The sequence below is a fragment of the Copadichromis virginalis genome, linkage group LG15, assembly GCF_057382275.1.
Source record: "Copadichromis virginalis isolate Kocher_CV1m ecotype Utaka linkage group LG15, C_Virginalis_male_GT1.1, whole genome shotgun sequence".
NCBI lineage: Eukaryota > Metazoa > Chordata > Actinopteri > Cichliformes > Cichlidae > Copadichromis > Copadichromis virginalis.
In genome coordinates, this window is record NC_140632.1 from 18,364,873 (window position 1) to 18,387,404 (window position 22,532).

A 22,532-nucleotide genomic window follows, 5' to 3' on the forward strand; every position below is an offset into this window, starting at 1 on the left:
ATCAAACAATTTGGATTTTTTTCTTTTAAGAAATTAAATAATTTTTTTATATATGTGTTTTAATTGGTATCATTTTTGCTACATATGGCATTTTTCATCAATTTATTTGGGTTTTTCTTGAAAAAAAATCCCACTAATGATGTAGAGGTCTCACAAAAAACTTATGTATCAGATACATATATTATAAATGTGATATTACATTAGCTACACTGTAATCTTTACAGTGCAGCTTTATGCAAGTAATGAGTGCAGATGGAGAGTTAAGCTTAGACTTTGTAATGCTCAAAGAACATGGTGTCACTGTTTGTGAAGAGTACTATGATACAGGTGGTAATGCATTTTGTGCCATAACTGCAGCACAGCTCTGGATCTTGTTCCTTGCTTGAGTCACTGGAGTTTGTAGGCTCAGCTTTAGCATCACTTTAGTACAAACATTAATTTAAAATATTCTCAAAGGTAATTTTCCTCCTTATCCTCAAATTTCATTCAAGCAGCTGCAGTGGTGTATGGTTGCAATGCAAAGCTGCTGGAGTGCAGACTCCCACTACAGAGGCTTCCAGGTAACTGCCAGGAATGGATGCATTAAGTGCTGTACCATTGTAGTGGTAGAGAATGTAAACGATGGACTACCTTCTGGGTCTGAAAAGCTAGCATGGGAGCTCCTTAAACATGCAGTTCCTTTAGTGACTCCTGTGGTTGGCAAAATGACTTCTGGCCCTCACCTTTGACCTCATCAACACTTTCCTGATGACTTCATGGGATCGTCACACATTTCAGGTCCTACCTAATAAAACATTGAGCTCATTTGGTAAATTATGGTCATTCCAAGAGTCAGCAAGGAGGGTAATCCAGGATATGCTCATTTGCTATTTGTAAATCACAAGTCGACAGCCAGTGAGTGAGCAGTTGCACACTAGGTCATCACGTCTGGTTTCAAAACGCCAAGATGGCAATAATGAAAATGCTCATTGCTTATAACATGACTGCAAAAAATAAATGGGTGGACAACCAGTAATCTGGACTTCTTTTGTTCATGTAGTTTGTTTTTTAGTTTAGCCCTGCTATAGGGAAGTTGTATTAGACAAAGAACTATTGTAGTGGAGTCAAACAGAGACTTAAAAACAATACACACTGTCCACTTGGGACATTGTGTAGGCTTCTGACCTGTCCTTTTTGATCTTTGATATTATCTTTGTGTGTCTTTCTCTGTTAAAGGAAACTCTTCAAACAATCAGCATTTAACCTACTGGCACAGGATCATTGCTGTCAGGCTACATGCTGGATGTTTCCCTTCTGTGTAGCCAAAATGACGGAATAATGGACATGAACGCAGTACACAGCACTACCATTGATATTTGGGGCTGGTTTATCCTAGTGGTCAATCACAGTATGGCAATGACACAAATGTCATGTGACCCAAAAAGCATTATCCCTGTAGACTATCATTATAAAACAACATCTGTAAAAACAGCTGCTTGCAGCCCATGAGAGTCATATTTGAAAAACTAAGTAAAAAAAAAGTGGCTTTTATTTGTGTGATGTCATCATAATATAAAGTTTATGGGCCCGGTAAGAGTGTGAATGGGCCTGGGGGAGGAAGTGCAATAATCAGCAAGCTGCACCTGGAAAGCTTCTCTGGTTCATGCACATGGATGTACTGAGGAAAAATGGAAACTGTGCACAAAGTTATTAAGGAAACTCCTCTAAATTCTTCTTTTTTTTTAAGCAAGAGAACTGTTGGCATGATGTTCTTTTCAAGAAATGCTGTTTCATAAAGTACCAGATGTAACAGGACTCAAACCTTCCAAAAAGTTCAACTGTTGTTACAGTCCACAAAATGTTTTGTTTTGTTTTGTTAGCAAATGTGAGACGAGCCTTTGTGTTCTCTTTGGTCAGCAGCGGTTTTCATCTTGGAATGCTCCCATGGATGCGATTTTTGCCCAGTATTTTTCTTATTGTTGAATCTTGAACTCTGACCTTAACTGAGGCAAGAGAGGCCTGCAGTTCTTTAGATGTTCTGGGTTGTATTTTGACCTTCTGTATGAGTCGTCGACACATTCTTGAACTCCTGGGAAGATTTACACCTGTTCCAAGTTTTCTCATTTGCGGATAATGGCTTTCACTGTAATTTGCTGGAGTAACCCTTTCCAGACTGATAGATGTCAAACACTGGTAGCACTATATAATAATGACACACTATTAAATATTGTTAAGGTATTAATTTAATTCATCGGTCATACATAGTCATCCTTAATATGGCATTTATAAATGCAAATATATTATTATGACTATGATCATATTTTTTTCTTTGCATGGTGGAACATATCTCTATTTATAAATGACATACTAAGAAGGAGTACTGATAGATAAATAAAAAAAAATTGAATTATAATTTAAAAATTACGTTTTGTAATTATTTGAATTATTTTTTTCTAATATAAAAATTGTTTGATGATCTGACACGTTTAAGCCTGAAAAATATGCAAAAATGTAGGAAATTAGGAAAGTGGCAAATACTTTCACAGCACTGTAGCACTAAGACAGTTAGTATTTTTAGTTAGAGATGGGACATGATAAGGTTCTTTTTGGGGGGGATGTGAACCCAAACGCTAACTTTGCCCTGGGCCCCCTATGGAGCTCAGTCGGCATTCCTTTTATTCTTGAAGTACATGTCCTTTTATTGAGCGAGTAAAGTCGGACGAACTGTACTACTGACTGTGAAGTGTGCTCGTTTTGTGTCAGTGGCAGCTCTGAGCCGAGGGGAGGGGGCAGGACTGACTGAGAGGAGTGACTTTCTTTCAAAAATAGTTCACTTCTTCATCACAGCAGCAACCGGTGCAGCAGCAGAGGCAGCAGCAGCGGGTATGAAACATGGCTCGTCACGGAAATAAATAACGGGACCGAGGGACGCTGTTATTTAAACCGAGGAGGACGCCAGAAAGTACCGCGAAAAAAGAAAGAAAGAAACCGAGATACATCTAAAGTCGGAGCCACACGTTTCAGTGTTGATGTTGGTGTTTGGACGCGAATACCTGCCGAAAATAATCCCGGTGAGTGCAGCTCGTCTCTCAGAGGATGTTAAAGGCTTATAACATGATGCTGGAGCAGTAGTTTCACGATTTATCCGCATTAACAACGACTTTCGGTGTGAAATGTACCAGAGTTAGTCAGTGAGAGGTCTGAGGAACACATTCATTCGGTGGAACAAGGTGAACAGGGAGTTAAAACTTTCCTGCAACATGGCCGCTCAGATGTCACTCAGCTTCCCAGAAGTAGGCAGAACTAAAAATGAGCTTTCACTCGACCCTATTTAAACGTAAATACGAGTCCAGAAAGTCTTTAATAAACCTGTTTAAAGAAAGGTTAGACTCAAACGAGAGTCCAAAGCGGTGTCCGTCCCTGTCCGGAGTGTTAGACCTAAGTCCTGCCCACTTTTTAAATCAAAACTTTAGTCCTCTCATATGGGAGGAACGTTACTCCATTCAAAAAACTGTCAATTTTACGTTTCTTGGATGATTGCCAAACACATAAACTTTCTAAAGCATAATTTAATACTTTTTTGACATTATAAAGAGTCATTATAAAATTCGGCCCACACCTGGGGTGTAATTAAAGCATACACACACACACACACACACACACACACACACACACACACATATATATATATATATATATATATATATATATATATATATATATATATATATATATATATATATTACATATGTGTGCCTATGTGCAGTTATGGTCAATACGCTGAATGCAAACAGATGTAGTTGGCTGATAATGCTTTGGTTTTTCATAATCAATCATGTGACCGGTTAGGTGAGAGGAAATGTTTTAATAACTCGAAACCACTGATAAGCCATTTCATGTGACATGTGCGGGTCAAACGAAATGATTTATGACACCACAGCCTGCCAAAAGATGCTACTGGAGATAACCAAAGCATTTAGGGGGAGTCTAGCAGAGCATGACAGCACCCAAGCCATCCATATCCAGCTCTCAAGTGTGCTCAGCTGGGTCTCCTTCTGCAGTAGCACATATTAAAGTTAAACTCAAAGTCGATTACATTCCTGCACTTCTCTTTGCTGCAGTGAGGAAAATATTACAAATTTAATTGATAAAGTCTCACATTCTACATTTAGAAGTGTGAAGTAACCCTCCGAATTGACCCTGAAATACCAAATTGCAGTCTGGCTTCATTGGGATGGTGAAACAAAAATATACTGTGAAAGGTTTATGTTTAAATCCCCTATAAATGGTATATATACAAGCATATGTCCAATCCTGCTTATAAGTGTAGTCAGCCCCTAAAAGGCCAGAATCCTAATTTTCATTCTCAGTTAATCTAATGCATTTTTCTTCAGTCCATTCAAAAAAATAAAAAATTCACTTTACTGTTATTTAGATCCCAGCGTGGCATCTTCAGCAGTTAAAATCCTCAAAAATGTTCGCGTTACTGTTACTTTTAACAAGAAGGGCGTCAAATCTGCACACCTGAGACTAGGGCTGCCACGATTTGTCGACTAGTCACGATTACGTCGACTATCAAAATCGTCGACGACTGATTTAATAGTCGACGTGTCGTTTGAAGCTTTGTAAGATCGCAAAAGACGCAGGAATAATAGCAGGATTTAAGAGTGTAATAACGGACTGAAACAGAAGATGGCAGCACTGCATGTACAAGGATTCCAGCTGCCGTTAAACCCAGAAGAAGAAGAAGTAGCTGTGTCCCAGAATTCATAGCGCGGCCCAGCTTAGTTTCCAACAATGGCGGTAGCTAGTTAGTTTTAATATTACTCTTATTATTCTTTCTGGGTCACAAAATAAACGTTTAACATATTTTCAGGCGAGAATGTAGCTGTGTAAACCTCAAATATCGGCTCAGTTTTCGGAGACGTCTGTTACCCACTAGCTCGATAGCTAGCCGGGGGCTAGGTCACTAGCGCCGTGAGAACACCGGACTCCCGGCAAATTGTTTTCAAACCCACCGCCGTCTTTCGCGACTCAGGTTAAATATATATGAGTCACTTAGATAAATTAAAAATGTTGTTGTTTGGCCTTTTTTTTTTTTTTTTTTTTTTTTTTTTTTTTAGTATTTGTTCCTGAGTAAATCGGTTTGGCTGAGATTAAAGTTATAGTTTTTACACAGCTGAATAAACGTCAAGCAGACAGCTGATTATCAGAAGTGTGAGATGCTGGAGAATATACCCCGGTGTCCTGTTATATTTTAGATAGCAAGGAGTTTATTAAACTTTACCGAAACAATCTGCAAATTTCATTAAAATTGAATAAACTATCATCTTGTCTTTATTTTTAGTTAGCACCTTAAAAGCTTAAAGCTGTAAGCTAATGATAGTTATATAAGCTGTAGTTTTACGTCCAGTGGATGATGATCTGATTAGTCGACTAATCGCAAAAATAATCGGTGACTAGTCGACTATCAAAATAATCGTTTGTGGCAGCCCTACCTGAGACACTACAACCAAATAATGTGTGTCCTTTTTACCTGAATCATGATTGAAAAAGTTAAATCAGTGTCAAAATTGATGCATATTATGATACTTAACTTTCTCAGGTATTATTTACTTGGCTGATAATGAGATTATTTCAGAGTGTCAGTGTTTCTCTGTCCTCAAACCAAACTGAATTGGCATTCAAACTTCAGGTAGAAAATAAACAGTCTTTATTTTTTTAACAATATCTAAACAGTCAGGTTCATAGCAATCAGAGTAGCTGTGACTAAACACAGGAAACTGTAGGAAAAGTAGACTTCTTCAGACTTTTCCTCCCCGTGGAGGAAGTTGAAAGGAGATGGAAGGCAGTGAAAATAGAGCGATTGCAGTAACTGATTATTTGTGTCTCACACTATCCCCCGAAGGCACATTTTCCTTGGTAGATACATATTATGCACTTTAATTGAGCAGTGGGCGATTTGTTTACACCTTTAGTGGAACATAATGAAAGGGGAAGCAAAAATTAGCCATTCCTTTTTTCCAGGCATCCAGTCAAAACCTTGCATACGATAACCAGGCATTTAAAAAGTAGCGACTGTTTTACCTGATTTACCTGCAGAGATTCTGTGTCTTTGCACCATCTCTCACTTCGTTGCGTTTCATCTCAGTCTCCTCATGGAAAGCTTTCATTGTCTTCTGATCTGCAGCAGTGTTACTGTCTCCTCTGTGGGTGGGAAGATAATAGAGGTGAGGTTGAAACCTATGATTACCCACCTCTGCTTTGTATAATTTCTCAGGAATTAAATTACAGTGAAATGGAAGCATTCTGCATTTTGCATGTTGGAGCAGCTGCTCATAGGGATTTCTGACTGTTTACTCTCAGGCATGCTTGATGCTTCTGAGTTTGATGGCTTGCAGCAGTGCAGTAAAATGCAGTGTAATGACAGGCTTGTTTTCAGTGCAGAATTACAAGTTTAGGAGTAAATTTGTATAAGAGCTTGTTTTAAATTCCTGTAATAGTTAGTCCGCGATGATTGACACTACAGTTTGCACGGTTGGAGCTGCCTGTTTGTCCCACCAACTGAACATTTTTAGTGTTACTCTGGTGTCTCTGTGCTGTCTTGAGACACAACTTTCACTTCCCATCTCTGTCACTTTGTTTTTCTCCGGCCTCGTCATCCTGTTGCTTGCAACATTTGTTTCTCACCGTTTGCTTCCTTCCGGCTTCTTGGTGGATCTCGATTTCTCAGTGTTTTTCTTCTTATCTTCAAATCTTTGTCATGTAGTCAAAAACAAAAAACAGTTTCATGTGAATTTGTCGGTCTATATTTTATGTAGGAAGATCATGAAAATCTGAGTGGCAATATATGTATACTTGCTAAAGTTAAAGGCTTGTTCTATAGTAGTTTTCAATTTGCTATTACCACATTGCAGTGTTTTGAAGTCAACTGTGGCCTGAACTAGAGTAGCAAGATTTACTACTTCAGTGATTCTCCACAGAACTTTTTAAATATTACAAATTACCAAGATTTTTTATTAGTCTGAATCCAAAAGCAGTCTGACTTTGATGACTTTATTATCAGATAATCCAGTCAAACATGTTTTTTTTTTAAATGTTTGTAAAATGTTTTTTCTAGTATCACTGAAACAAGAAAGAAGCAACAGACCAAGATTGTCTAAATAAATCAAATTTAGAACAATTTAAAATGCTTTCATGGATAAAGGAAACAGTACAGGTATGATAAACACAAACTCAGCCATTAAAACGGTATTTCTGTGAAAAATATGTTTGGGTACTCTGATAAAATATTTTGTATGAGGGTTAATTTGGCCACAGCAGAGTTGCTGCACACTTCTAAATAAAATTAGATCATCCATAAATGAGGCACTGTGTTTAAAAATGGCTGTAATTCATAATGTTTTTAACCACAGCGGTATACAGAGGCAAAATTACTAATACTTATAAACCTGACTGTACTTGTTTTGTCAGACTTACTTTACTGTCACCTGTTGCAAAGAAGTGCATTAAATACTGTCTGATATGCAGCTATTAAACAGCTCAATAACCCCTACAACAAACTTAAAAAACAAACTTTCTTTACAGTAAATCGCTTCATATCTGCAGATCAGAACATGCACCTCCTCTGTCAGTCCTCCAGACAGCCGTGGCATGCTAGCTGTATATCTTAAATGTGAAATGAGAGATGTGCTGCTTCTGTTTTTACCTGCCTGGCGACGGCCCCGGGGTTGCGCAGGGTCAGTCTGACTGTCTCTTTTTGCAGCTTAGAGATTGAAGGTCACGGGGGAGAGGCTGGAGACGCGGGGAGAGTTTTGATTTCAGTTCAGTGCAATCAAAAGTGTCCCTTAAAGAATAAAAGGCCCTAAGAAAGGGCATTAGTGGAGTCTATGTTTTGATTTGTAGTTTGTTTTTGTTTGGTTTTTTTTTTTAAATTTTCTTAGAGTTGTCAAGGTATTTAAATGACAAATGCAATCTTTTTTTGTTATTATTTTGAGGAATAAAGTAAAATATTTGGAACTTGTCAAATTAGAAATGATCAACTTCTGTTTACTGATGGGTTTGTTGATGTCATTTTTCCCCCTGTAGTGTCACATATTAGAAGAGAATTGCAAGAAGTTGTAACTACCCCACTGTGGAAAATTTAAAGTCCACCTCTTAAGCATTATACATTATTTTCTGTCACGTATATAATGCCACAGTATTTTCAGTATTTTAGTCAACTTACTTTCACTCCATACTTTGCAGATACTGGCTCTTCACGGCCCGCAGTTTGTGAAATATTGAGCTAAAAGTTGGTGGAAGAGATGTTAAAGTGGAGCCAATGAGGTTTATTTTGAACTGTGACTCTTGTAAAGCTTCTTTAGCTGAGTCACAGAATAAAAATACGGAGATGGGACTGAGCATAGTAGATCCAGGGTAATACTAAATCTAGTACAAATACAGCTACCAAGTGACAATTTATTTGGCCTCCATTAAGCTTTCGCCATTAAGCTTTCGCCATTAAGCTTCAGGACCCTTGAGACTGAGCCAAACCAGCCATTAATGCACTCAGCCACAGAAAAATTCAAGTGTCTCAGTTGTGTGAAACTTGAACTTTTAAATAATTAATTTAGAAAAATACTGCAGAGCTTTTATTTTATTTTTTTGTCTGGCCAAAAAGCCTCACCTGTTTTACAGTGACGTGTCATTTAGAGGATAAATGGAGCTCGGAGGTATTTCAGAAACGTCAGTGTCTAAAGTTGCAGCATGCACTACTGTAAGCTCATCATGTGTGACACGTCAAGGCAGTCGGTGAGAATAGTGAGCAGCTGCAAGTGGTAATGTGGTCATGTGGCATGTATAGTGTGCGTGCAGTGTTAGAAGGGTGGTAAACAACACCGTGTCTGCCTAACGCCCGTTTCTGTATCGGTGTTGTCGTGTCAAAGTTTTAGCTTTTGGATTCACGCACAGATCGCAGCGGTGAATTGCGCGTGGGTGCTGGAAGAGAGGGATTTTTGGTATTTAAACTGGTAGGTGTGTGTGTTTGTGAAAGAGAAAGTGGTGTTTGTGTGAGGGAATATCATGTGTGTTTGTTTTTTATTCAAGGACCATTTGTCATGCTCACGTGTTAAGCCTGTAAAAGTGTAACTGCTGTTTTGATGAGGTACTTAGGTGGTGTGTGTGTGTATGTGTGTGTGGGGGGGTAGCTGTTAATGAACAGGTGCACTGGCTGGGTGGTCAGCACTGGTGCAACGCCCAGTTTTCACACTATGACAACATACGTGGCACACTAAAGATGCATCGAGTGCAAAGTTCTTGGCATGTATCGCTTTTTAAAATGTTAATTCTGATGTTATATTTGTTTTGGTTATTTACTCTGCTAACATTATAAAGACACAGGCAGCCTCGTAGGCGGTACAAAAGATGGATGAAGTTACCCATTGGTTATGAAGCTCAAAGCTTTTAGCCACCAGAGTGTTTTTTGACACCAGATGTGATGAGCGAGGGGTGGATCTGTCAGTGCATGCTCATTGGCTAATATCTTGTGACTGACAAGTTGTTGGTCAGTTTCTTTCGGAGTTAGCCAGTCTTTCATCTCACGTCTCCAGCTGATTCAAAATGCTGCTGCATGTCCTTGTGAAGTTCTTGTTTTTGTTTTTTATCTTTAAATGGTCTTGCCCCAGTCTTCTTCTCTGAGCTGTTTTACTTAAACTCCTGTCCGAGCTGCTAAATCATCTGAAAAGTTATTCTTGCATATACAGAAATCTAAAGAAAGCTCAGAGAAAGCTCACTGTTGCCCCTAGATTATGGAATAAATTGCCTAGTACGTTAGACAGGCACCTACATTGTCCATTTTAAAAATTCATCTTAAAGCGCCTTTATACTTTTTGGCCTTTGACTCAGCATGAGACGATGATCCTACTTGTTTTTAATTATAATTGGTTTTTTTAAGTTGTTTTCATTGTATACATTATGTTGTGTACAGTGTTTATCCTTATCTGCTTTTGCCATTTTTCCAGTGCTTTATAAATAAAGTTGACATGGTACTCCTCCTTTATGACTCAGTAAATGACCATAATTTGCAAAATGGACTTAAAATTGATTTTTAAGTGGAAGTCTTTGCAATCATAAGACTTTGCACCATACTGTGTGATCATGAAAATTTATCTGATTGGACGAACGATAAGGACAAAAACAAATGCATGGCTCCTAACAGACAGCATGTCACTGTGATTGTTTTTTTTGTTTTTTGTTTTTATGCCTTCTGATCAGTTTGGATGCTTGCTTCTGCCATTGAAAACAAAATACTGCCATCTCAAAATTTCAGCTTAAATTTTGACTTACTGACTGTTTATCTCAAACTGAGATAACTAAGTTCAAATTTTGAGATATAACTTCGAAATTTGGACTTAAGGATGGCTATTATTATTATTATTATTATTATTATTATTATATCATTATATATGCAAGCTTCCATAGAGCGATGCAGTAGTCAGGTGGGTGGAGCGTCTGTGGGCACAGCCAGAGCTGTTTGTCTTAAATGACCATACAGTGGGGCAAAAAAGTATTTAGTCAGCCACCGATTGTGCAAGTTCCCCCACCTAAAATGATGACAGAGGTCAGTAATTTGCACCAGAGGTACACTTCAACTGTGAGAGACAGAATGTGAAAAAAAAAAAATCCATGAATCCACATGGTAGGATTTGTAAAGAATTTATTCGTAAATCAGGGTGGAAAATAAGTATTTGGTCAATAACAAAAATACAACTCAATACTTTGTAACATAACCTTTGTTGGCAATAACAGAGGTCAAACGTTTACTATAGGTCTTTACCAGGTTTGCACACACAGTAGCTGGTATTTTGGCCCATTCCTCCATGCAGATCTTCTCGAGAGCAGTGATGTTTTGGGGCTGTCGCCGAGCAACACGGACTTTCAACTCCCGCCACAGATTTTCTATGGGGTTGAGGTCTGGAGACTGGCTAGGCCACTCCAGGACTTTCAAATGCTTCTTACGGAGCCACTCCTTTGTTGCCCGGGCGGTGTGTTTTGGATCATTGTCATGTTGGAAGACCCAGCCTCGTTTCATCTTCAAAGTTCTCACTGATGGAAGGAGGTTTTGGCTCAAAATCTCACGATACATGGCCCCATTCATTCTGTCCTTAACACGGATCAGTCGTCCTGTCCCCTTGGCAGAAAAACAGCCCCATAGCATGATGTTTCCACCCCCATGCTTCACAGTAGGTATGGTGTTCTTGGGATGCAACTCAGTATTCTTCTTCCTCCAAACACGACGAGTTGAGTTTATACCAAAAAGTTCTACTTTGGTTTCATCTGACCACATGACATTCTCCCAATCCTCTGCTGTATCATCCATGTGCTCTCTGGCAAACTTCAGACGGGCCTGGACATGCACTGGCTTCAGCAGCGGAACACGTCTGGCACTGCGGGATTTGATTCCCTGCCGTTGTAGTGTGTTACTGATGGTGACCTTTGTTACTTTGGTCCCAGCTCTCTGCAGGTCATTCACCAGGTCCCCCCGTGTGGTTCTGGGATCTTTGCTCACCGTTCTCATGATCATTTTGACCCCACGGGATGAGATCTTGCGTGGAGCCCCAGATCGAGGGAGATTATCAGTGGTCTTGTATGTCTTCCATTTTCTGATGATTGCTCCCACAGTTGATTTTTTCACACCAAGCTGTTTGCCTATTGTAGATTCACTCTTCCCAGTCTGGTGCAGGTCTACAATACTTTTCCTGGTGTCCTTCGAAAGCTCTTTGGTCTTGGCCATGGCGGAGTTTGGAGTCTGTTTGCGGCTGTGGACAGGTGTCTTTTATACAGATGATGAGTTCAAACAGGTGCCATTCATACAGGTAACGAGTGGGAGACAGAAAAGCTTCTTACAGAAGACGTTACAGGTCTGTGAGAGCCAGAGATTTTCCTTGTTTGAGGTGACCAAATACTTATTTTCCACCCTAATTTACGAATAAATTCTTTACAAATCCTACCATGTGGATTCATGGATTTTTTTTTTCACATTCTGTCTCTCACAGTTGAAGTGTACCTCTGGTGCAAATTACTGACCTCTGTCATCATTTTAAGTGGGGGAACTTGCACAATCGATGGCTGACTAAATACTTTTTTGCCCCACTGTATTTGGGAAATCCACTCACATCATGCAGGAGCTGAAACTATATACAGTGAATGTTGTATAGAGTTCGTTAAGAAAGTGCTTAAAACAACCAAAATAAGCATTCAGAGTTCACATACACAACTAATAGCTGATTAGTGCTACGACTGCAGTTCAGACCATCTACATTTGTGGAGAAAGATTTAAAATCCTGTGTGAAACTTGCCTTAAACTGTTTTCCCTGCATTCTCACATATTTCTTTTAGAGTTTTATTGGACAATATTTGTGGGGCAGTGTTTATTTGTGGGAGCCAGTGGTGGGGCATGAAGGACCAGAGAAATAATATTCTTTGTTGTGGGTGGATTGCTGACTCTGCTGCTGTTGAGAGCCTGTCATTATAGTTATGTTTTGTTGGCACTTGGCAGCTGTTCGGTTTTTGCTGTCTTTTCTTATATTTGTCTATAAAACACTAGATTATCTGGTGCAGAAGCACTCAGCATGTACTGTTGCTTTTAACAAAGGAATGGAGCGCGTCAGTCAAAAATAATGATGCTTTGTTTCCAGCTCTTAGAGAATATGGAAGAGAGTATGGTATTAATTTAGTGTCGAGTCTTAGTTTTATAAATTCAGCATGCAGATCAGCAACGTGAGAAATGAAAAAGTATGGTTTAATCTATACATGGGTACAAGGAAAGGGACAAAGGAAAACTAATCAGTTCCCTAAAATTTCCCCAAATCCTGCAGCGAATGTCGTGTGCATGTGTGCACCAAAAGAGCCACACACCAACAAGTTATTAAATAGAATAATAATACTTACTGATATATACTTTGTGATTATAAATAACAGAGAAAGCATCAGCTGTCTCTTCATTAAGTTTCTAAACTTTCAAAATAAGAGCATAGAACTTGTCCAGTAGTAAATAGATCAATGAAGATGAAAACATACACTTCACAGTGGCTAAAACTTTGGCCGAGCTTTCCCTCATGCAGTGGTGCAGGTCTGTTCTGTGACAATATTAAAAGTTTGAGTTAACTGTACTGTGTAAGTAATTCGTATCCATAAATATGACCGTTTATTTGTTAATCACTTCAGTCTGTAAATGCTTATGTTTTATTCAGTCATTTTATTAAGGGCTGACTGTGCACCAGACTGACACACAAAAATTAACCTTTTCTAATGCAAAGTTCTTGGGTTTTTAGAACAAAGACCCAGAATATAATTTTATTTATATAGCACCAAATCACAACAACAGTTGCCTCAACTTGCTTTGTATTGTAAAGACCCTATAATAATATTAGAGAGAAAACCTCAACAATCAGACGTCCTCCTATGAAAAAGCATTTGGTGAAAGTGGGAAGGAAAAACTCTCTTTTAACAGGAAGAAACCTCTAGCAGAACCAGGCTCAGGTAGGGGTGGTGATCTCTGGGCTTGACAGGTAGGAAACAGGACATTGTGGAGGAGAGATGAATAATAATGAATTAACTATTTACTAAGACTTACTTTAAAACAGTCTGTCATGTGTACCAAAATCCATGTATTTCAACAAGTTTCTTTTCCGCCCTTTGCCAACGTTTTCTCAGTCTGGCCCTCTGTGAAAAGAAGAATCTGCCTACCCCTGCTCTAATCAGTGTTTCGCTCAGATTTGGGCTGTACTTGTGGTGGAAACATTGTTGTGGAGGACACTGTACCATTCAGTTATCTTAATAAGTATCTACTCTGGAACACGCTGCTAAAGTTATATGTGGACAAATTGCACTTTCCTACCCAGAGGGGAGTTTTGAGCCAGGGCTCAATCAGCTGAATGGTAGAAAAGTGACCGCACAGCAGTTATGAAACACAAGACATGAGGGGCTACAGTTGGCTCGTAAGTGGGCAATAAACTTCCAACATAAGAGCATGGAGATTGTCCACTGGTATATAAGCTGCGGAAGGTGCCGTTCATTTGGACTAAAAAAAAACAATGAAAAGCTAAGAAAAGTTTTATTACCCCACAGCTGTAAAAGGGCTGATGGGGTATTGTCATCAGCCACCCGGGTAGGCGGTGTGGATGTTTGTGAATGCGATAACTTGAGAACAAGGCGGCATAGGATTTTGAAATCCATATGTGTGTCTAGTGGGAGGCTGATGAGTAGCACTGTCAGAACTCAAATCATAAACTAAATTAACCAAAGAGTGATTGTAGATGAGTATAAACATATGTGCGGGTCTCCAACTAATGTGTAGGGATCTCGAGGTGTGGTGAGTCCTCAAAGAGTCTTTGAAAGGCTGGAAACACTCAAACTGCCTTTCTCTTGTCTCTGTCTCTCTGCTAGACGACCTTTATTGAGACTCCTCTGTCCTGTGTGACCCCCCTGACACAGAGAGGTATGACCGCGCACACACACACACACACACACACACACACACACTCATATAATGGTGATAATAGTAATGAAGTTCATCTTTATTCCACCTTTCAAAAATAAGTGCTTTAGAAGAAAGCAGGAAACAAACAGGAAAATAAACACTTAAGAGGCGATAAAAAAGGAAATAGGAATAAAATTAATTAAAATAACATAAAAAATGTAAAACAAGTGAATAAAAAGCAAATATAACATAATTAAAAGAAAAAGATTAATAAAAATTATGTAAGGATATGGAAATAATAAAAATATGTGTTTAAGAGGGATTTAAATGGCAATAGTGATGTCATGTCAAAAGAACCAATCAACTTTGGTCCTCAGTGGAATTGTCATCAGAATTTAACCAGGTCTCTGTTAGCGGGAAAACATCAGTTTTGTTGATGATAAAATCAAGGATAATAAGAGAGAGGTCTCAAGGAAACCAAAACTGATGGTGTGGTGAGAATTATGAGGTAAATTTAAAATGTTGTAAGGTTCGATGGGGTTCTGTAGGAATATTACTTGACTTCTGGGACTATTCTATGTTGTTTACTCCTATACTTTGATCTCCAACTACCAATAAAGATAACTGGCGGTGAGTCAGGGCTGAGGAGGTAGAGGCTGTCAGCAGTTTGATCCCTGCACTGAGCAAGGCTCCCTTTTGGGACTGTCTGTGCCATGTCTATGAAGCCTGACAGTAGTGAGTATTTCTTCTTTGGGTCATCGGAGAGTCCTAGCAACATACATCACCACTAGGATACAGAGTGTGTGCTCAGAGTAATGTGTTTGTTTCCATAAAGCTCAGCAAATGTTAGCGCTAATAAAACACCAGGGTGCAACACCAATGTGCATCTCCACCCACACAGAAAAGGAGCCGCTGTAAATACTCTCCAGGTCTCTTCTCTTTTAAGTTCTCGCCCCCTGTACTTTAGGAGTTCAAGTATACAAAGTAAGGTAATGAGAGCCCCTACTCTGTTAGTCAACACTTAGCTTTACAAATCAGTAATACAGGTATTTACTGTAAAGACACTTTTATTTTGCAAACAGACCACTTCAGCAGTAATCCACCATGACTTTAGCTTCTTTGTTTTTGGTACCTAGTTTTGTATATTACATTTTCCCTCATGTTCAGCCCTTTTGTGTCAAGTCTCTGTGATGTTCCACTTGTTTATTTCCTGTTTTATTTTGCCATTTTGTTTACTTCCTTTGTCTGATTTTTCTGTGATTAGCTTTAGCCGTGTTCCCCTCTTGTTTCCTCTTCCCTCATCACCTTGTGTATTTGTTGTGATCATTTCCACTCGCCCTTTTTTGAGTTGTCCCACTTAGCTGTGCTGTTCCTACTGTTTTTCCCAGTGCTTCCTAGTGCCTCTTTTTGTTTCTGGACTGACAGTTGTTCATTTTAAGCAATAGAGTCTTAACTTTATGTTCAACCTCTGCCTACCACTGCATTTGGATCCTCTATCTTCCACCACACCTCTCACAGCTGAATCTGATAGTGTTAGCCCATAAATTAGCACTTCAGTACCTTTGCATTAGTCACTGTTTAGAATAATGCTCTTGTAATAATAATATTGGCTGACAGAAAATGAAGGAAAGCATAATAGTTCCCCTTTAAACCAGAGGTGACCTGTGACCTCCATTTCATGCTATTTCTGCCTGAAGCAACGTCATAGTTTCTGTTACTGATGCTGCTACTCTCCACATGCATGCACATAGAAGGGTGGGAAGGTCCGAAAACAGAGCCATGCCATGAAATATAAATCACTGCAGGTGGAAATAGCAGTCCTGTTTTGACTAAAGGGGTCCTGACACAAATAGTGCTGGAACTGTTTCACCCACCAGCCTACTGTATTTAATTCAGCCTTTATTTTATGATGTCGGGCTTATTTAGGCAGCTGCGAGTACACGAGTTCAGTGACCTGGGTGAAAGTTTGTTTGATATCAGAGTTTCGTTTTAAATAAATCTGAGTGGATTCCCTGTGACTTAACTTTGTACTCTGAACTAGTGATTAGGAAAACAACAGCTAAGCTATTTTTATCCTTTTTTTGCATAGTTTTGGTTAATTGTGGGAAGCATAATTATATCTATGATGATTTAAAGGTTTTAGAGTTAAATTAGGAAGCACAGCTCACAGACCAAATGTTCCTCTGTGTCAGCTTTATACATGCAGACAGACAGACAGACAGACAGGGTGTAGTTATCACCAAGGCCAGGCTGGAAATAACAGTTTACTCACCAGGAGAGTCCACTGTGGTAACTGAGGAGCTGGTGAGACTTTTGGAAACAGTCACAGTTCTGTTTTTGGCTCATGCCTGTGACCAGTGAAAAAAAAAATCTGTTCAGTGAAGTCATTAAACTTTTAATTTACCCTCAACAGCCACCGATTCAGGCGCCTTGCCCTTGGATATTGGAAGCTAAAGATATTTCTGAGGTAAATTAAGAGGTTAATTAAACATATGCTACTTTGAGAGTCAATTAACAGTCATTTTACAAGCAGAGATGCTTAAAATTTAATGGTCGCACATTCTTACATGTGATTGGACACTAAATAACTTTGTAATTTCACTCTTGGTTGGACAAAATACACAGTTGGACCGCCTGGGGATTTAGTGCATTTGTCATGCAGTAGTAAACAAAATTATAAAGGTCTACCCTCTTTCTATCAAAGTAGGAACAGATGCCAAAACAAAATTGCTTACTTTGAATGGCTCCTCAGGCCCCAAATCAGGTGAAGGCATGAGTCAGCTTGTTAATGCATTTATTTGTGATTTTCCAGATTTTACTGAACACGTTTAATAGCTTCATCTGTTTGTTCTGGGACCATGTGATCTCCACAAACTACACTCTGCTGTCGCATGCATCCATTGACTTTATGAAATTTGTAAAAAGGGATGTAGCCACAGAGTCTGAAGCTAATGCGGTCCCTTAAAACCTGCATTCTTTTTAATGGCCAGCAGGGGGCGACTCCTGTGGTTGCAGAGAAAAATAGGTCTGTTTGTATAGAAGTTTACAGGGTAAAAAAAGCCTTTAGGTTCCTCACTCTCAGGCCCTCGTAAATAATTTCCTCACGACTTGTGGGCTTTGTCACTAGTTTTAGGTCGTATTAATGAAGTTGTTCCAGAGTGTAGTGGTTTACAGTATGGTGTAACAAGTGTAAGACCCATAGTTTGATCCTGGGACTCTTTGGGGTTGGGTCAGGAAATGTATCTGGCATTAAAAATCTGCCAACTCAAACATGCAGAGCTACGTGATTTGGTGACCCCTTGTGACTAAGGATGATTATCCAGGGTATGGTCATTTTGTGAGCCCATAGACATTGCACTAAAATGCTTTAAAAATTTGTCAACGCCACAAAGAGGGCCAGCCCCAGTTTTGGTGTCCAGAATTAGTAGAGATAGGAGCGAGGAACGGTTCTGCCTATTTTCATTTTTGTTCTGTTTTTTTAATCTGCTCGAGTAGCTTTGCATGACTCACAGTCTGAAAGTAATTCTTATTTATCTTACACTAGCACCTCTTTTTTTTTCTTTTTTTTTTTTTAAAGATCATCTTCCCTTTTGGAAAACTTCCTTCTGATTGGTTGCACCTTGTAAACAGAAGGTTTGATCAGCAGGTGGGTGTGGTTTCTGTGAATCTGAGATAACCCTATTAAAGGTTATGCCCTCTCACTCACCTCATACACAGCTAAGAGCAGAGAAAAGGAGGGTTTAGAGCAGCTTTTGGCTCATGGGGATTACTTGTGAAAGCTCTGACCTCATTAAGCTGAAATGTTTGGTATCACTCAAACACTATATGACAGAATGTTGTCACTTTAACAGACTTGTAAAGACGGCAGTGTCTTACAAGGGCTGCAAGTTACACATATACTTGACTAACTTATATCAGCCTGTCTGAGTCTGTGTGAGACAGAAGTAGCACTGAAACAGCAAGTTTTAACTGCTGCATAAACATGTAAATGTGTGTGAGAGACTAACTGGAAGGAGGGATCCTTCTTTTGTCTGAATGAAGCATGAAGTCTCCTGGGAAGCTTTCAAATCCTCTCTGGAATGTGTGTGTGTGTGTGTGTGTGTGTGTGTGTGTGTGTGTGTGTGTGTGTGTCACATTTGAACAGGGAATGCAAATATTTGTGTGTGATTCACTTTTGTGGTGTAGTGTAACTGTTGCCATGGTGACCCTGACCTCTGGTGATTTCTTTGTTACCTGACAACTTCTTTCTTTCTTTCACCTTATTTTATTTCCTTTTTACGTCCTCATGTCTTTTGTTCTTTTTGTTTAATTTCTTTGTTTCTTTCTTTCCCTCTCTTCCTCGCTCTTCCCTCTGTATCCTTGTTTAATCCTTGTTTAATTGTCCTTGTTCAGTGCCAGCCTACAGCTCAGGTTTCATCAGCTGCTCTCGTTATTAAGTTTATTTACCGAGCTCTCAGCTCATCCTCTGGTGGCCCTGAACTTGACTGTCTGGCTCTAGTTTTTGTTTGCAGCTGGGAGTGTCTGCATGAGTCTGCATGTGTACACAGTAAAGTTACAGTATTTCGTTATATTAAACCAGTTGTTTCCTGTAGACTTAGTTTTCTAACAGGTCTAATACAAAAAAGAACCCTGATGATGTTGTTTTGTTTAATGTTTTTCTGTGAAGACCATATATAGAAATGTGCGGAGTTCAAACCAATTCACATAAACTCAAAACGCAGAAGAAAGAACATCAATGGAAATCAGAAATAAGAGCTTTGAGAGCACTCTGATACACTGTAGCAGTTAATTTAAATTAATTTAGTTTTTAAGTCCATTAAATGTATCAACATGATCTTTTAAAAAAAAGAGATAATTGGTGTAAAGAGTGTAAAGACGCAATTTCTGATCTTTAGAAATGGTTCTTAAAAATCCGCCCATTCATGTTTTTGCAAGACACCGTGATGTCAGCATCACCTGTATATGTTAAACATGTATGTTAAACATGTACAGGTGCATTACATTGACACAGATATCTGTGTATTATTGATGGGCTATTAATAAGCTCAATAGTTGCACAAACTTCTGGGTCTTTACCATATATTAAGATATATTGTCAGATTATTTATTTGAAATGCTCCAGGGCATGAATAGCAGAAACACCTGGCCAGAAGTCCACTGAAAAGAAATATTTTCTTTGCAGTCTGTCAAAATTTCAGAATATTAAATCAGTTTTTACTCAAATTTACTTACTAAAAATTGGGCAATTAATTTGGAGTTGTCAAGTTGAAATTTTTACTTGCAGATGGCAAAATGTGTTTTTCTTTTTTCAGTAGCAGAAACAAGCCTCATTAGCTATTCATGTAGATTTTCTTTTAGCTAATTATCTCATTTTTCTTGTGAGTTACCCGATTTTGTAGCTCTTTGTTGTTTAAAACTTAAACCCTTTATAACCCTTGTTGTGTACTGAGCATTTATTGTAATGTTTTGTGTGTATTGTGCAGGATGGTGATGGAGGAGGGGGGGCAGAGAGACAGAGGGAGGAGAGCTCCAGCAACGGCGCAAGCAGAGGAGAGGCGGATTTTCCTGGAGCTCGGTGAGCGAGTTTGAGCCTTCGTTTAACTCCTAAATGTTTCTTCAACCATGTCAACGCTTCCTTAAAAATAAATATACCTTCTTAAATAGATCACACTAGTTGCACTGAGACTGAGGAGAGCTATTTACTGATGCTGTGTTTCTTCTTTTGACAGGGGAGCAGAACTTTGATGCCATTTATCTGTCAACATATCGAACAGCCTGCAAGCTCAGATTTATACAGAAGAGATGCAACTGTGAGTCAGAACTGGCCTCGTTTACAACAGAAAGATGCGTTATTAAAATACTCATGTGTCAGTTTAGGCTGATGTAAAAGGGAAAATTTTTACATTGTGACATATTATTGTAATAATAAAATGAGTGCAGAAAAATTTGATCAAAATCTTACTTTTTATTGTAAATAGTGAAGCATTGCACATCTTTCAACACCTATCAAACGATAAGATTCTTAAAGTTAAAAAGAATTTAAATACTTTGACTTCCTTCCTCTTCTTCCAGTGCATCTCATTGACATTTACAATGTGATCGAAGCGGTGCGGGATGCGGGTCTAAACGCAGTAGAGCTGAACGCTGGCATCTCTGTGACCAGACTGGAGAACCTCGTGTCCTCTCTGTTCAACCAGCTCAGCAAACGCCTGCCCACCACACACACCATCAACCCGCAGCAGAGCACCGTCCTGCTGGTCGAGTTCTTACTGGCTGCCATCGAGTGGTAATGATTAGGAAGTGGCAACAGTGAGATGTGGCCATCCACATCCTGTTGTTGCCTTTAAATGAGTGTCTTTGTCATAGTTTCACAAATGTCATCACACATGCTTTTGTTTGCGCCGTAGTGAGCCGGACAGCCGTCTGACAGTTTTCTCTGTAAAGGCGATGCTGGCCACTCTGTGTGGAGGGAAGCTGGTGGATAAACTCCGCTGTGAGTACCAGTCGATACATCACAACAGACACGAATCATTATCATAATTATTACTCCAATCTGCAGTAATAGTTTGGTGTGTTTATTGTTAGTGACTGAGGAGCACATGTGTGTTTGCTTAAACCACAGTATTTATAGTAGTGTGAACGTCACTCAGTGTGCTTGCTATTTCCTGCCACGTGCTACATATGAGTCAACTCAGTTTCTTTTGTACAGCCCATGACATGAAAACCTAGAAAACCGTGGGGGGAAGTCACTGACATATTAAAACAAGCGAACAAATAAAAATTCAAACTATACAAAAACCCTGTAAAATAGAGACTGAGGGAAAGAGAGGCAGAGCAATATGAGACGAATCAGAACACAGATGTGATATTGATGGATAAAGGGTACATCTGCTCTGCATAAACCTGATCACTTATTGTGGTTTAATCTGCCAGTTTGTACAGTGGAACTGTGTGTTTGGCCATGGTGACCCATACCATGAAGCTCCTGGTGCACAGTTCCTGTGCTGATGTTAATGACAGAGGAGGTTTGGAGCTCTGCAGAGTCGGGAGAGCCTTGGTTACTTTTATGCACCATAAACCACAAGTGGTTTGACACTTTATAACTGAGGTGCTGTGCATCTTAAACATTTTCACTTTGCAAGGATGCCACTTTGAGGAGGGATTAAAAACAGGTTTGTTACAACAGTGGCATCCTATTATAGTACCATGCTCAAATTTAATGAGCTCTTTTTTTTTTAATACACTTACAGCAGTGGGACTGAAAACACCTGAATTCAAAGATTAAAAAAAGAGGAACAGCAGAGTATATAGAGTCGATACCCATTTACTTTCTGAATGATTTGGATCGTTTTAATCTTATTTCCAGCTGCAAACTGTCATTGTAGCAAATGATGTTCACTGTGAGAGGTCGACCTGATTGCTGATTGAATTTTATCTAGGTTTTCTTCAGGCTGTGGTGCACACAGTCATGTTAAAGTTTAACACAATACTTTTTTTTTGTTTATAAATTGGAGTTTTTTATATTATGATGAAATCCTAAAACAGGGGTGGAGAAGGTTTCTTAAAATGAAAAAAACAAACAAAAAAAAAACTGCATCAGTTTGTGCCAACAAGTATTGCATGATAAGAGTGGTTGTCCAAAATGTTAATTTTATCCAACTTGGAGATCTGGATCACTGACAAAGGTGTTACCTGTGGTCTGTCACAACACATCAAAGTAAGGTGGTTAATTCATGCAGATGTTCATCTTCGTATTGTGAGTGCACAGACTGGTGATTGCACTTGTTTTTGCTAAGTGGATGGTTCACTAAACTTTCAGAAAACTTTATTAAGTTGTAAAAAGCATATCCTCGATGTGGCCTAAAGCATTTTAGTACAAGCTTTGGTACAATTTACCTGTAGTTATATTTGTTTTTTACAGGAAATCTTTTATTCTGTTTATATGTTGCATATGCGCCACCTGGTGGACGAGAAATATCAGTGCTGCTGTTTGCTTATGCTTATTTACCTTCACTTGCGTTAGGGTCAGTCAAATTTCCAAAAATGTACCTGCTAACCTAATCAAACTCAGCTGATTTGATTTTTTTTAAAG

At 39.0% G+C, this 22,532-nt stretch overlaps 1 protein-coding gene across 6 annotated transcripts in view; it reads left to right on the plus strand.

Moving 5' to 3' along the window:
• The first annotated feature begins 2,790 nt into the window (after nt 1-2,790).
• Nucleotides 2,791-22,532, plus strand: part of LOC146692251 (dystrobrevin beta-like) — a 46,013-nt gene continuing 26,271 nt past the window's right edge. For 2 of the 6 annotated variants that reach the window (XM_085432301.1, XM_085432306.1), the window contains exons 1-6: nt 2,791-3,050; nt 14,407-14,458; nt 19,924-20,015; nt 20,170-20,250; nt 20,513-20,726; nt 20,848-20,933. In XM_085432301.1, the coding sequence (XP_085288427.1) occupies nt 19,925-20,015; nt 20,170-20,250; nt 20,513-20,726; nt 20,848-20,933 (472 nt within the window). In that variant the 5' untranslated portion in view covers nt 2,791-3,050; nt 14,407-14,458; nt 19,924. Of the gene's footprint in view, nt 3,051-8,787; nt 8,991-14,406; nt 14,459-18,017; nt 18,087-19,923; nt 20,016-20,169; nt 20,251-20,512; nt 20,727-20,847; nt 20,934-22,532 lie in introns of those variants that run through there. The other 4 variants (XM_085432302.1, XM_085432304.1, XM_085432303.1 and 1 more) reach the window with 4 other exon arrangements.